We start from the raw sequence: 16,713 nt of genomic DNA, 5'->3' as shown, positions 1-16,713 counted from the left end.
TTTTATTACACTGTACCATTACCGTCATTGTACATGTTATATTACAAAGCATACAATATACATGATTTGTTGTAAGACCTATAAAATTTGTTTCATCATCCTATGTACATGTAACTTTCAAAGATGCATTATTGGGAAAATTATAAAGACTCTTTCAGGTATATGTATTGACTAGTACACGTATTTTTGACTGTCTTAAGGTAATATTTTGCAGAAAAAATATTGATATTAAAAACGTGATGTAAGTTTGCTTAGAGAGCTGTTGACTAATACGGAAATTCCGTATTTATCCAGAATTCTGTTTTAAAAAATGGATTACGTATTGACCTCCAAAATTACGCTTCTGTTCTATGCTCTAGATTTTAATTTTTTTGATGTCGTATTAATACTTTCGAAATGATAGGGATATATCTAAAACATTAATTCCACTGCCATGACACATGCTGACAAAACGGATATTAACGTAATAATAAACATTCTGATCTAAACGTTATCAAATATTCATTAGAAAATTCAAAACAATGTATTGCCAAAAATAAAATACGTACGAAAAGCTCAAATAAACCATTTATAGATTAATGAAAAATACAAAGTGGGGTAAACAGCTCTGTGCTTATAAAAGATTTGAAATAATATACCGGTAATATGAATATAAAGTGTAATTAATAAAGACTTTTGTCACCGTGACCTCTTCTGATTCAGCATGACATGAGTTTCTAAGATGCATCAACTTACAAGATTTGATTATCCTAGTCCTTTTTAATGGGCAAAATTTTTCTACATTAGAGAGTTATGGACCAAACAGAAATAATATGCTTTTTTCTACCAGTGACCTTGGCTTTGTTCAAATGACCTGATGTCGAGATCAAACACACCATGACATAAGCAGTCTTTGTAGTAGAAAGGAGCTTCCAGTTTCTGCATTAAAAGTTTTGGCCTAGATACAAGTTTCTTTTTTTTACTTTTCCTCTGCAAATGACCTTGAATTTGAACGAATGATCTTGTGTCAAGGTCAAGACACACCCTTAGGACATAATCTTTCCGTCAAGTTAGTGTATAAAGTTATATCCCAAATGATTGCACAGATAAAGACAGATGGGGTGATTCCTATTTACCCCTCAAACTTTGTGAATGACAAACAGCAGAATGTCACACATACTAAATGGAAACTTTTTTAAAACTGACAATTAGACACCAAAATAAATCAAGACAGTTATGAAATCTTATACATATATTTATTGTCATCACTTATAACACCTCAATACATAAGCATCGTGAATAAAAATCTTTGATATGCAGTTCATGTTGTCACATAGGGAGATATTAACAATAGTATACACAATGTGATTAAATGAAATGTAACACCCTGCAAGGATTGGGTGAAAATGAAACAGAATTCTGTATATAATACAATGATATAGGAGTTTATAAACAGAATCCAAGATATCGTGAAAGTAGTTATCTACCTTGATCTATTGAACTCACTACAAATTATATTTCTTATCCAATTTAATTAAAATATTCAAGAAAAATAATAAGATTTTTTGATAGCTATGATTGCTGTTTTACTTGTTGAAGTACCTTTAGCGTAAGTGGTTGATGATAATTATCAATCTTTAATGGTAGATGATTATAGATAATTAACAATTAATGGTGAGATAATTATCAGTCTAAATGGTGATAATTTTAGATAATTATTGATCAATGGTGAAATAATCATCAGTATAAATAGTATGTTGTACATGCTGTAGTTGACGTCACATATCTAGATACAATGTATATCTGGACTGATCAGCATAGTATATATAGTGTAGTATACATATTATAGTATACGTAGTGCAGTACATGTATATAATATAAAACAGTGTACATAGAAGTTAGCAGCATCCGCTGTGATAGAAATAAATACATACACAGAGTGTATTAATAAAACAGAAAATTACAGCCCACACACACAGACTTAGCACTGGTTATATAAAGACTAGCTTGTTAATCATTCGGTTTTTTACTGAAGCCATACAACAAAAATATAGAGGTTACAGATCACTTTCTATAATTAACATACATGTAAATTTATAAAAAAAAAAGATATCCATGCTTAATAGATTTCATTTTTCTTAGCAACAGCAAAAACAACAAACATACACAGAACAAACTGTTTTGCAGTCATTCAAAATCAAAATAGAGATTAGTTAACTTAAGTTTATATATTAATATTTATGTGTAAAATACATTATTGCAAACATTTTTATTCTATATAAAATATGGTGTGCTAGCTGACACAAAAATATTCATTTGTATAACAAAGCACAAGTAGTTGCAGTACATAACAAAGACATTACAAATCTATTATCAAAGTCATAGACAAAATCAAATCATTACAGTGTTGCATAATTTTCTGAATCTTTTATCACAAATTCTACGTAGAAAATAAAAAAATACGTATAACTGCAACTCAGGTTTTTTCCCCCAAATAACCACTTAACAGATCCTAACTTTGAGAAAAATAAATTGTTAATGATATTTATTGCTTAATAATCAAATCTTTGATAACTGTAAAACTATATTCATCTATTGCTCAATAAAATATCCTCAAGTAGAGAGATTATAAGCCTTACTCAGTTATTACATGAATCCATTTGTAAAATTCCACTCATTTGTAACATAATTCTTTAATGTCCGAGTCCTAATACAAACATCTTGCTACATTCTGACCAGTATCATTCTAATCTGCCTAAAAAGTAAACTCACTGCAAACCCCACTCCAATCAAACACTTTCCTAGCCACACCCCTCATCTTGGTCTCTGAAACTCTTCTCTCCATGACCTTTATAAGGTCAAATGGACGTGGAAGCCATAATGAAATCACAATACATAAGACAGGCACTATACAGTTTATGGTTAAAGCTGTTTTAGAACGCTGATGAGGAATCGCTATCATGGGGCGCATCTTTGTATCGCTGTTTTCTAAATTTGGCTAGCTTCTCTCTTGCTTCTATCCATTCTCTCTCTTTACGCAACATCTCCTCTTGAAATTGCAGTTCCTGAAAATTTTATATGGAAGAGAAAATGGTTATATATATAAAGATGGAGTCTAGACTCTGGGAAAGAAGACTGTAAAGTAAAAGATAAAGCATGCAGTCCATGACAGTTAACCAATCAAACAGTACTTGATGGTTAACCAATCAAACAGTCCATGACAGTTAACCAATCACACACCGTGTTACAGTTAACCAATCAAACAGCGTGATAACAAGATTCACTCTTCCTGTCTAATTTTTTTTTTAATGTCAAAACCCACTTGAATATCACATGAGATTTTTTACTTTGTTCCATGAAACATACTGCAAATATATTGAAAAAAATGTAGCAATTGTTTCCGAAATAAAACTAAAACAATATAAAGAGTGAATCCTGCTTGAACTGCCACACTGTTTGATTTATTGAGCTGCGGCCTTTTCTCGTTTTTCGGCCAGTTTCTCCTTCATTCTCCTGGCCTCATCTAACTGCTTCTCCAACAACAGAATCCTCTCCTGGGCCTCAATTTGCTAAAAATAGCAACAAATCATGGATGACTTTCTGACTATGGTGATTTACATGGAATGTTATTTACTTTCTTACTTGCAAACTGAAAATCTATTTAAAAAATATTTTTGCTGTTTCCAGAATTTTTTTTTACTGAAGACATTGTTTAATCAAATCATTATAGTTTATTACATTCTATAAACAGAAAGACCAGTAGTAAATGAAAGTCAGAAAGTTGATACCACAAAAAGGAACAAAAATTCCTGTCATTTGTTATCTTTTTCTTAACATCTGACAAAAATTAGTAGAGTTTCCTGAAATAAGAGAGATTTTCATGGGAATAAGGACTATGTATCAAGGTTGAACTGAAATAGAGAAGAAATCTGATAAAACAAGAAAACACTCAATGATCAAAGCTATCCTGTTCAGACAGGATCAAAGCCCTTAATAAATCCCCTCAGTTTTGTTTTCATTTAAAAAATTATATACATTTTGTTGTTATTGTTGTTTTTCCTCCTTTCTTTATTCTTTTTTTTAATTATTCTTTTTTGGGGGGAAGATGTTGAAATATTAAGGAAAAATTCACCCACATAGATATAAGCCATCTAGACTGGATAACTTGTAACCATAACATGTTTCAAGATTTGTTAAATTAATCTAAGGTTCACTGACCCTCTGAAATAAGAGAGATTGATGACCATTATTTCCTTTATAAAATTCTCCAGCTGAAAGACCATTTATGTAAAATTATACTCCTCAAAGTATGCTGAATTTGTATGGAATCAAAAAATAAATGAGATTTCTTTTGAAAATCCATAAGCCAGGAATTATTTTAGTGAAGAGAGGGGTGGTGAACCTAAGTTAATGAAAACAAGAGCATCACAGATAGCCTGTTTCTGTGATAAACCTCACACACTTTATCTCTCTACATATAAACTGTAAATAACATAATCAGAGAGAATACAAGGTCATTTTAAATATCTCAATTATCTAATTTATGAAGACTAAATTTCACTTTCAATAAAAACATTCAATGTATAGTTTACTTAAAATCTTATTCTGGTATAACAGTCATTTAAAATTTATGTTGCTGTATCATAAATGAACTTGAAAAAGTTTGTGTTATAATTAATCATTTAATGCAATTAAATATTTTAATACACAAAAAAAGTATTCTATATTTTCAGCATCCACTATAAAGCAGTATTAATTAACATACCTTTAGAATTTTAATGATATTAGTAAAATATATTAGATGATTTTTATGATGGTTTATAAATAGTTATTGGAGACATAAAATTTTAATTTGTTTGTACTGTACACTATACCAGTATGCATTATTTAATTGACTGTTAATTTATCAATATTTAAATTATACTTTTTAGTATATTAAACTATTTGTCTTTTCAAATTCCACAAAGAAGTAAAGAATCAATAAAGTTGATATGTGCTACATACATGTAAATATATTAATACATGTGTAATAAAAAATTCACCATCCAACTTGAAAAAAAAATTTCCACACATTCACTGGTAAATGAAACATATATTTATATTTTCTTTTCGTATTTTTTATTGCAATTTAAAAAAAAAAATTAAGTAAAATATATCTGCAATTTTTAAAAATTTCCTAAAAATTACACAGTTTATCTGGATCTTCCTTTACGGTTGCGTTTTAAGTTTCTCATCCAGAGTTGATAATGATTGTTTTCAGTTTGGACAGTTTGTAAATACATAAATGTTTACATGTATATTTATCTTAAGAAACATACAATAAATATAATGATATAACCCCATATACTTGTACTACAGACCAAAGGAGGTCAGATTGACTGGTATAATAGGTCACACTGACCTGTTTAATTCCTCCCACTTTACGGGAATCGACAGCGACGTCAATTTCTTCATCCTCGTCTCTCTGTTTGGCTTGTTGTGCAGCCTTAACCAGGACTTCTGTAGCTCGCTTCACGGCGTTACCAGCAGCCTGTAAAAAGGTACAAAAATAAAGGGTAAGTGTTAATCTGTCACAGTACTCTAATAACTCAACTAGAACTGAAAAACAGAGCTTGAGAAATTGCTTCCAAGAATTTATATGATTACAAGTTGAAATTTCCTTTTAAGGTCCATTAACCCTTTGATAAGAGAGATAACTCTGCCTGGTATTAATGACAATCATTCTGTTCAAAATTTGTCAAGATAAAGGTGTTTGCTGTCAAATTTTACACTCTTCACTATGTTTAAATGAATATTTAGATTTTCTTCACAAAATCATTTTAATTAATACAACTGAATTTGCAGAAAAATTATCAACAAAAAAAGTTTTTATCAAAAATATCCAACTTAACCCCTTGGTCCTTCCTTACCTGGAGTCTCTTCATGGCAACAGAGTTAGGGTCAGCCTTGACCCGACAGGCCACTAACAGATGGGCCGTTGACCCTGCGACCTCCTTAGCTGAGGCAATCAACCTCTCCTCCGTAGCATGACCCTGTACCATGGCGTTGGCAGATTCACACAAACTATGTGTGGCTGCTGCTACCAGTTTAGCCTGTTTTAGGAATTTATAGTGTCTTACAACAGAAAACTTTTACTGTGTTCAAGTCTTAAAATTTCATTTTGATTAACTTATACAGAATAAGAATCAAGATATATATGTTGTAAATTCCTACAAGATGACCAAATATGTGTTCCCTAGTTTTATGTGAACTCGATTTTTTTCCCAATTATTTAAATCACAAATGCATACATTAAATTGGACAGTTTTACATTCAATGGTACTGGATCTTGTATGCCCATGATAAAACTTTAATTTACTTTTGAGAGCATTACCCCTGTGAGATAGAGTGACTAGTTGTATAGTGTTATACAGTGACAGTGACATGTTATACTCACAGCTGATATGAGTCCCTCTGACCACTGGCCATCGTCGTCCAGTATCTGTGACTTATGGTACGTAGCACCAATCTGTAGACACAGAAGACAAACACAGTATTTAGCACATTTTATCCACTACAAAATTTAAAATTACTGTCAGTAGTTTCATTTTCACAGGGTGTCAAATTTTGTGTTTTGGCAAAGAGTACCATTCCATTGAAACGTTAATTTGTTGACAGAATCTTTTTTTTATTTTAGCATGAGTTTCAGTACTTTGTGGCTCAAACACAAAACATCAAAATATCAGCGTTAAACAAATGATGAAAACACAGCACATATACCTGGGAGGCATTTTCCTCATCTATTCAAACCAACAACTTGTACATGATAATTCCTTAGTAACTTAAAATAATAGGAAACAATATTTCTTAAACCTTTAATAATTCATAAATTCCTGTAAAAATCCCCTTATTATAATTTAGTCATCAGTATTTTTCTTTTGGGGGGGGGGGGGGGGGGGGGGGATTAGATGCTAGAGTTTTCGAAGAGATTATGTTGTGTAATTTGATAATATGTATACATCAATTACCAGTTACATGGTTTATTTGTTTAAGTACAGTGGCTATATGTATATATATATATTGTACACCATCACCAGAAAAGAAATCAATAACTATATTCAAATTGTTATTAATTTAGATAACAGTATTGTGTGTTATACTGAGAACTAAGCCAAGTGATCAATAGTAAAATACCCAAGATTTTTTTTTGTAATACATGTTTTGATATATTAATATTATACTTCTGAATCAGTAATCACTTCCATATTTCACTGTATGTGACAGAATTAAATACTGTATTACATATAATATAATGTCCTTCATTTCTGTTTTTACCTTTTTTAACTCTTTCAAAATCTGTGAATTCAACTTATCCATAAATCCTTCATCAATTTTTGAAGATCATAATTTTTTTTGGACAAATTCTAAACATTGTTATAAAAATTGTTTCATTTAATTACAATTTCTTTTAAACTTTGATGATAAACCCTTCAAACTGTAATCACTAAATTAACAAAATATTATATTATCATGATTATGAACCTTCAAGATAAGATCAATATGACAAATAGCTAAATTAACCTCTTAAAAAAATACTAACTAAAAGATAAACATTGCAAAAAAATGTCATAAGCTCTTTGGGGTAAAAACACTGCAACTATTTCAAATGTGAATGACGTAACAATTCTATCATGACCAATACCCCCCCCCCCCCCCAATAAATAAATAAAAAGGAAACTAGACGAAAATGGAAATTTTTGACTTATGTTCATCAAATCAATTATATACACATGTACCTGATTTACAACTATTCAAAAAAAAAAAAAAAAAAAGAGTCACACAAGGAAGTGATTATTTTATCTTCAAGCAAAACTGGGTTAAAATAAAACCAGAGATGGGGAATTAAACATGTCCACTAATCAAAGTCCTTTGGCTGAGAAAAATTATCTTTTGTTTTGAATAAAAGATTAAACAACTTTTTCAAAATAATTATGTTATTAATACGCCTCAAATGTGCTTAATCTATAGCTGGCATTTATAGTTCTGAACATATTAACAAATAGAAGCAATCATTAATTCTGCATGTTCAGTTAGAATGAATTAACTGTGTTATATAGAGATATTCAGGACACCAGCCCCACCAAACCCCCACCCCACCTTAAACTTGCATGAATGAAGCAGGAAAAGGTAACTCTTCAACACATGCTGAAAAATCATCATTTTCTTCTCTCTCACTCCCCAATGGTCACTCGGATAGAATTATCAATTTTGTTATCAAAAACATTGTCATCCTTCTTTTTTTTTCAATTTTACTCTTGAAATAATTACTTGGGGAAAAATGTTCCTTAATACAAATGATGATTTTACAGTAGGCAAAAACCACTTCAACCGAAATTATATTTTTAGAGGTCAACCCAATTCTTAAAATGAAAAAAAAAAAATATGTAAAATTAGAGATTTCTTGTGAAAAATAAATAAATAAATAAAAAAGAATATATTTGAATAACATATAGGTGTCAATGCAGAAGCTTTGTGTTGCTATGACAACAAGATTTACCTCTCGTCGCGTGCGAACCTGAAATGTTAGAAGAGCATGCAAGAACAATGAACAGACAGAGGAAACAATGCAACAGTTCATCATTAGAAACACACAAGGTCATTAACAGATCCATCATTAATTACAAGCAAGGTCTGATATATAACAATGTATGACTGGCAGCCTTTAAAGGTCTACAGATTTCTTTATATCCTCACAAGGACATGCCTTGACAAAAATAATTTAGTTTGGATGCCACAGACCTATCTACTGAGATTGCCATGCATTCTATCTATCAAAGGCTTACTTCTTTTTCTTTGCTAAGAATGTACAATTAAAGCCGATAGATTTTTTGTTCAAAGCATTAAGTAGGCTAGAAGACAAATTTTTTAGGCAATTTTCATTTTGAGTTGAACATGCTTTGTTATTTTTAGAAATAGAGGAGTAACATCTTCTACATAAGTCTCAAAATACATCTAAACACAAATGATATTTTTTTATCTCATTCTTTAATTAGTAACAACAAATTATTCAAACATATATCATCAATTAGCTACAGTACAATCCAAAATATTTATCTAACCTGTGCCTCTATCTTATCTACAGTACAGTCCAAAATGGAATTACAGTATTAGTCATACCTTTCCTTGAGCCACGAGCTCTCGCTGGGCAGCTGATGCTGATTTCACTAAAGCCGCAGTGGCAGAAGCAATGGATTTGGCTGCCTCTAAAATTTGTTCCTCAAAGTTCAAGCTCATGTCAGCTTCCTGTGTAAAAAGTTTTAACAGCTTCATTAAACCATTTTAGTTGGTTGATAAAAACCAAATTGTGCTATCTTGTGTATTTTAATTCAATTATGAAACAATACTTCTAGAAGAGAAATGAAATCTAAGATTGAAAAAAATTTCCCCCCCAAACAAGGAAGAACAAACAAATGAACAAATAACAAAGATGTTCAGAATGAAATTGAAGGACTACAGTTTGTCTTCCACAGCTCACTCTTTCATGGTACATACCCAGCTGATTAAAATATGCCTACAGGGTTAGACAAACATTTTATCTTCTAATTGAAAGGAATTGTGACCACTGTCCATGGAATAAAACTAACATATCCATCAATGCCTTCCCAAATTTAAAGTTTCTGCTACCACAGAAGAAAAGGAAATCCCACGATACAATGATCAACTTTGTCCTTGATCTGCAGAGGAGCAAGCTTTAGTGTTGACATGTCTGATATTTGGTGGGAATCTAAAATCACTCACCAAATATATCAAACATATCTCACCACAGCTTACAAAATCACTCACCATATCTCACTACAGCTTACAAGATCACCAAATATATCAAACATATCTCACTACAGCTTACAAGATCACCAAATATATCAAACACATCTCACCACAGCTTACAAGATCACCAAATATATCAAACATATCTCACTACAGCTTACAAGTTCACCAAATATATCAAACATATCTCACTACAGCTTACAAGATCACCAAATATATCAAACATATCTCACCACAGCTTACAAGATCACCAAATATATCAAACATATCTCACTACAGCTTACAAAATCACAATATATTTCACATGTATTTCACCAAAGCCTACCAAATCACTTAGTGCATCCTACTCAATCACCAAATATATCAAACATTTCTCACCACAGCATACTAAATCACCAAATAAATCAAACATTTCTCACCATAGCATACTAAATCACCAAATAAATCAAACATTTCTCACCATAGCATTCTAAATCACCAAATATGTCAAACATTTCTCACCATACCATACTAAATCACCAAATATGTCAAACATTTTCTCACCATAGCATATTTAGTCACCAAATATGTCTGATATCTTTCATTGTTTTGTTTTTTTAAACACCAGATATTTGAACATTTTGTACCAAAGCCAACAAAATAACCATGTTACTCAAAGTAATTTATTATATATTATTCATTCAGACTAAATATGTAAACCACTTTTTATAAAACCGTACCAAATCACCGAATCAAATCTACATAGCTGCATTATAGTGTATCACCAAATATGAAAAACCTGTAGAACTTGTCCCACCAGAGCCCATTTATATCAACCAAGTCTCACTTTAACTTACTAAATCACCATATAATCAAACATAGCTTAACCAAGCTTACTAAGTCAGAAAAACAGTACTCCACTATATAACTCAATAGCCATGAACAATTCTGCATACATACTTAGTTTACAGGTTATAAAACATTAACTACAAAACACTGAATGTGACCAATGCTACAACTGTTATAAAATAATTCAATTTTTCTTTCTAATTCAAATACATTTCAGACTTGGGACCTCGTTATACCTCTAATACTCCATTTATAATTTATTTCATCTTTTCTTGCAAATTTTTCTTTGAACCCATAATTTTTTCATAATAATAAATCACCAACATAGTCTTTTTGTGAAAATCTCTACTTTGCCATTTTGTATGTATACATTGTGGGATTTAAGATTTTTCCGACTTTAACCTTTTTGCATGATTTGAGTTGTAAAATATTTGAGATGTGTACCATCTTTGCCTTTTTTTGCAGGGTTTAAGCTGTGCGTTTTTTGAGGTATGCCATACCTTTGCTATTTTGCATGGTTTGAGTTGTGAGATATTTGAGATATGTCTTACCTTTGCCTTTTTGTGTGGATTGAGTAGTGAGATATTTGAGCTGTGTCTTACCCTTGTCTTTTTGGGGGTGGATTGAGTTGTGAGATATTTGAGATGTGGCTTCAATTTGCATGGTTTCAGTTGTAAAATATATGTGATATGTCATACCTTTGCTTTACTGGCATGGTTTGATTTGTGAGATGTTTTGAGATATGTCCAATCATTGTTTTTTTTTTGCATGGTTTGAGATATGTGGCATTTTAAGATATGTCCCATCTTTGACTTATTTGCATGGTTTGCAGATGTGAGATTTATATGTCTAACCTCTACCATTTTTGCAGGGTTTAAGCTGTGTGGGTTTTTTTTATGTATGCCTTACTCTTGCTTTTTGCATGGTTTGAGTTGTGAGAAATTGAGACATGTCTTACTTTTTCCTTTTTGCATGGTTTTGAGTTGTGAGATATTTGAGATATGTCTTACCTTTGCCTTTTTGCGTGGTTTGAGTTGTGAGAGTTTCTGTGCTGCAGCCTCTATAGATTTGGCTGCTGTCAGTAGCTCACTTTCTGCTATCACTGTAGGGTCTTCAGGATCAACCCAATCTGTACCTAATAAAATACAGTGACATAATCAAAGGCATGAAAGTACTGATAGTACCAAAATCAAAGTCCTGTGAATAGAAGGAAGTAATATGAATTATATAAAGTGTGAATAAATGCTTGATAAAAATAAATTCACTATAAAGTGATAATGAAGTGAAAATTATGAATTTTGATGAGGAAATGTTGCAAATTTCTTATTATAAAAATCATATTTCACAGGCATCTATTTTTATCTTGTAACAGTATTTTTTTTATCATATCAAAAATACCTAAGTAAGTAATATGTAGGAAAATTTATGATAAAAATTTATCTTTAAAGTAAGACAAGGTTATATTTATAATATGCTGGTCATTGAATTTACTGTAAAACATTCATAACTAATCAGGATACAGCGTAATCAAAACATGCAAAGAAAAGGAAACTTAATACAAATAAGCAAACATATATCATATTCTGTAATAACATTTCAAAAATAAAAATAAAACTCATGCTTCAAATATCTGTCACTGCATCTTAAACGTCTCAATAATGTTTCTACGCTATCTGAGGAAAATATACATAGCGGAATTTGTAGTCAAGAGAAAATAAAAACTGATCAAAAGTGGATAATGGAATAAAGTCTGGATTGGGTAGTATATAATTTGGGTTCTATTATATGGGGTGTGGACAATAATAAATGAGGAATGAACATGAATAATGATATGGTTGTGAAAAGAAATCTTAGCATGAAAACTTGAGTGATATGACATTCATGTGAACTTTTATTCATTACATGTATTACACTGATCCCCAGCATGTTTTAGATTTTTGGTAGAAAATGTTTACATAACAATAATTCTTCTTTACAAAATACCAATTAATGCATCTGTAATACTGATAGTTTTTCTTCTAATTTTGAAGCCTGGCATTCACATAATAAAGGGCAATATCTTTTGACCCTCTAACAACATTTATGGACACTGTAGGCTGTATACTAACTGAACACAATCATTGATAAGCTTATGCAATGATACACATATTCCTAACATGTGGAGATGGTCTATAACATTCAGTTAAATTCTACTGGAAAATTGAAGCTTATTCTTGAGTTGTTTGGGTTTTGCTAGTTTTCCTAGCCAGTAAAGGTAATTATTTTTAAGTTCTCTTCAATGATAAAAAATCCTTCAGGAAACAGGCAAAATCCAATGAATAGATTACATTATCTCCACATGTTGTTTAGGTCTGATTAGAATGGGCATGCGAGTATTACCTATATGTTGTCAAATATCATTTGTAACATTATAAACTGTCCCTGTTCAGTGTCACATAAAGATTAGACAACTTTAAGGTCAGATGTCAAGGTGAGACAACTTTAAGGTCGGATGTCAGGTTTAGGGAACTTTAAGGTCAGATGTCAGGGTCATACAACTTTAAGGTTAGATGTCAGGGTCAGACAACTTTAAGGTTAGATGTCAGGGTCAGACAACTTTAAGATCGAATGTCAGGGTCAGACAACTTTAAGGTCGAATGTCAGGGTCAGACAACTTTAAGGTCGGATGTCAGGGTCAATATTATGATGTCAGGAACACAGGTATTAATTCTATCCAGGATATTAATTGTGTAATGTCTGGGTCCTAAGTTTGGATTTGGACTCAAATCAATGCTGCAATAACAAATATGACTATATTTTACAACCAAAAAATCCAATGTAAAGAAAAAAATTCTTTGTCACTTGTATACAAGTATTTTGTTACGTACTTTAAAATTCATTAATTTTGAAGGGTAAAAAATTTTCAGTTTGAGAAATAAAAATGTTCAAAGGGGAGGGGGTGTCTCTTGATACCACAAAAACAACGCAGAGCCAAATTCACCCTCCTACAAAAATTAGTGAATTAAAGTACACATTCTTTATTCCTAAATATAGCCATGACAGATTTGTTATTGCAGCATCTATATACTCCTATCCTACAATGAAAGCATTCTCTTGATCAGCGGTTGCCCTGGTTACCTGATACAATATGGGACCAGCGGATTTCTTTGGATGCTGATTAAAAGACAAAGTTTTATCAGTTTCATAACGATGAAGAGTTTCCTCCCCTTAAAGGGACCAAAAATGGACAATGCAGAACGTTCAGCATGCATACGAGACAAGACATCCAAGGTATATATGTACATATTCCATTTACATGTAAACAAGATCTCTTTGGATTCCCTTACTATCACTTTAACAAGTGCAGCATGATTAACTTCTCGAGTATAAATTCTTCCTTTACATAATCATTCAACAAAAAGCACTTATGTGTATTATATCATAATTATGCACTATCTTATTCTTTCCACATAACCTCATCATATCTGTGTACTAGGGATCAAAAATAAACTGAATACACTAGATATATACTAAATCCTCCTCAAATATGCCAGTTAATATTCTCCTCTCATAACAACATTCTTCAATATATATATCAATTATCTGGTTTCAATGACCAGTATCTTGATTTTCATTTCTTGCTTCCATATGGCATTTCCTTTCATTATTACTCCTGATAAACAAGACATCAGACAGATTAACACCAAAATAAAATAAAGCAAGACACGACACACTGTCTACACACCTCCATCTGGTGCTAACTGGCCCACTAAAAACAAGAAGGTATGTATGTCAACCAGTGATAAATTGCCCAAAATCTAATTAGTTTAAAACATCCCCTCCCCCTTCCTCTGTCTCCAAGTTATTTTATTTTTTTTAAGGAAATTTTTCCCTCTTGTTGTACTAGTTGTAAAACTGTTTAGATTTCAACAACACCTGTTCTATACTTGCTTAATGATTAACACCTGTTCTATACCTGCTTAATGATTAGCAAAGATTCAATAACCTTTAATAGTGTCGAGCCTACCTGAAATTTTCTTATCAGAACCCTCGAGTCAAAAATAATGACCCAATAATTTTGTCCAGTAAATATTCCAATACTACGTACTTAAGAATACAATTCACACATATTTATTATAATACAGAGTATAGATATGCCATACCCCAGCAGATTATGTTATATTGAATGCAAATGCTTTTGCTATGATAATGGTACAGGTCTATAATTTACATATTTACGACTACACATCACATCCCCATAGCTGTAACAGGAAGTAAGGAGTTACCTACCTTTGATGAGTTCTGCACAATGAACTACTTCCTGTACAGATGTCGCCACTTGTCTGGACAGTGCAGCCAGAGTCTGCTTGGACTCTTGAGAAGGTTTTTGAACCACCTTAAAAAAACATTTCCAAATCAGTAAAACAGTTCTAGTCACAAATAACCATAAAAATGAAATCTGAACAATTTTCTTTTTGTTACCCGGTAACCACTCACAATGGTAAAGCACAACTGTGTTGTACAAGTGACTTCACCATTTAGTTTTACATTTCTGTTTTATAATCTGAGAATGCTTCCATCATCACACTACTTTGTTATATTTGTAGTGTTACTTTCTGTGTCATACTTACCACACTGACTTGTTCTAGCAGGTCCTTGTACACCAAAGCACAGCTTTTACCGGCCTTTATTGTCTTGTATAAGTGTTATAATTGAGACAGATTTTCTGTGTTATACATACCACACTGACTTGTTCCAGTAGATCCTTGTACACCACAGCACAGCTCTTAACAGCCTGTATTGTTTTATATCAGTGTTATAATTGAGACAGATTTTCTGTGTTATACATACCACACTGACTTGTTCCAGTAGATCTTTGTACACAAAGCAGAGCTCTTAACGGCCCGTATTGTTTTATATCAGTGTTACAATTGAGACAGATTTTCTTTGTTTTACTTACCACACTGACTTGTTCCAGCAGGTCTTTGTACACCACAGCACAGCTTTTACCGGCCTTTATTGTTTTGTATAAGTGTTATAATTGAGACAGATTTTCTTTGTTTTACTTACCACACTGACTTGTTCCAGTAGATCCTTGTACACCACAGCACAGCTCTTACCAGCCTGTATCGTCTTCTGTCTAACTTCTGTTGTCTCAGCGGTGCTGGCTGTTCCCTGGTTAAAACAAAAAGCAGACTACTGTCAAACAAAATCCCTATTTGTGATAATAAATTTAAACTCAAGACTTAACCTTACCATATACTTCTCACCAAAACATTAAGCCTAAAGTTTATGTTTTAAAACTGCTCAATGACCTTTGACTTCTTCTTTACTTTACTTTAGCTACCTTAGTTTTAACTAATACACTTTTTTCTCCAAACATCATGCCCAAAGCTTATCTTTTAGAACTGTCATGCTCGATTACCTCTGACCTCTTCATTTTAAAATAATTTGACATTCAATTTTTCAACCCTAAAAATACATTTATTTAAGCTTTGACCACTTTTTCATACCCTGCATGTAGCCAAGAGATCAAAAATGGCTTTGCGTCCCATATTTGCGCAGATAATGACGTCCTCCTGTCTGGCGGAGTTCCCAGCCGCCACTGCTTTGGCTGTTGCCGTGGTGATAGGTTTGGTCAGACGGATCAGATCTTCTGCTGTTGCCTTCTTTTCTGGTAGAGTTCCAGCTTCATAAGACTATCAAAGAAAACATAACGATTATTTAAATAGAAAATTACTTTTTCTACCATTATATATTGTATAAACTCTATTGGTTACACTATAGGAAATTTCAAGGGTTAATGATATCTTGATCTCATTAAGTTCTTGAACAATATCTAGTCATTATAAACATAACAATAACCTTAATCTCCTGCCCTATGGCCTCGATGGTGGACTCTAATGCCCTTGTTCCACGTGCAGCTTCATCTTCAACGGTTTTAACCGTCTTCAGTAATGATGTTACATTTGTTACCATAACCTTAAGGAAATCACAAAATTAAATGTTTAATACCTCAATCTGGAATCAATTTAATAATGTGATGCACACATCTATAACAATACTTACCTTAAACATCAATAGATTTGTCACCATCCTTCAACTTACAAAGTATCATTACAT

The 16,713-nt window shown here is 31.9% G+C and overlaps 1 protein-coding gene across 6 annotated transcripts in view; it reads right to left on the bottom strand.

Annotated features, from left to right (window-relative positions):
- Positions 1-1,213: 1,213 nt before the first annotated feature.
- LOC133199065 (talin-1-like) overlaps positions 1,214-16,713 on the bottom strand; it is a 74,269-nt gene continuing 58,769 nt past the window's right edge. For 4 of the 6 annotated variants that reach the window (XM_061334950.1, XM_061334947.1, XM_061334948.1 and 1 more), the window contains 11 exons: positions 16,456-16,572; positions 16,104-16,289; positions 15,661-15,765; positions 14,881-14,986; positions 11,622-11,746; positions 9,136-9,261; positions 8,516-8,533; positions 6,416-6,487; positions 5,889-6,071; positions 5,381-5,509; positions 1,214-3,044 (listed from right to left, as the gene is read on the bottom strand). In XM_061334950.1, the coding sequence (XP_061190934.1) occupies positions 2,913-3,044; positions 5,381-5,509; positions 5,889-6,071; positions 6,416-6,487; positions 8,516-8,533; positions 9,136-9,261; positions 11,622-11,746; positions 14,881-14,986; positions 15,661-15,765; positions 16,104-16,289; positions 16,456-16,572 (1,299 nt within the window). In that variant the 3' untranslated portion in view covers positions 1,214-2,912. Of the gene's footprint in view, positions 3,045-5,380; positions 5,510-5,888; positions 6,072-6,415; positions 6,488-8,515; positions 8,534-9,135; positions 9,262-11,621; positions 11,747-13,651; positions 13,765-14,335; positions 14,360-14,880; positions 14,987-15,660; positions 15,766-16,103; positions 16,290-16,455; positions 16,573-16,713 lie in introns of those variants that run through there. The other 2 variants (XM_061334949.1, XM_061334951.1) reach the window with 2 other exon arrangements.

This window comes from Saccostrea echinata, unplaced genomic scaffold (genome assembly GCF_033153115.1).
Source record: "Saccostrea echinata isolate AGI-Se365-2 ecotype Australia unplaced genomic scaffold, CSIRO_AGI_Sech_v1 ptg000033l, whole genome shotgun sequence".
Taxonomy (NCBI): domain Eukaryota; kingdom Metazoa; phylum Mollusca; class Bivalvia; order Ostreida; family Ostreidae; genus Saccostrea; species Saccostrea echinata.
Note: the sequence above shows the minus strand (reverse complement) of the source record. Positions and strands in the feature narration are given on the sequence as shown.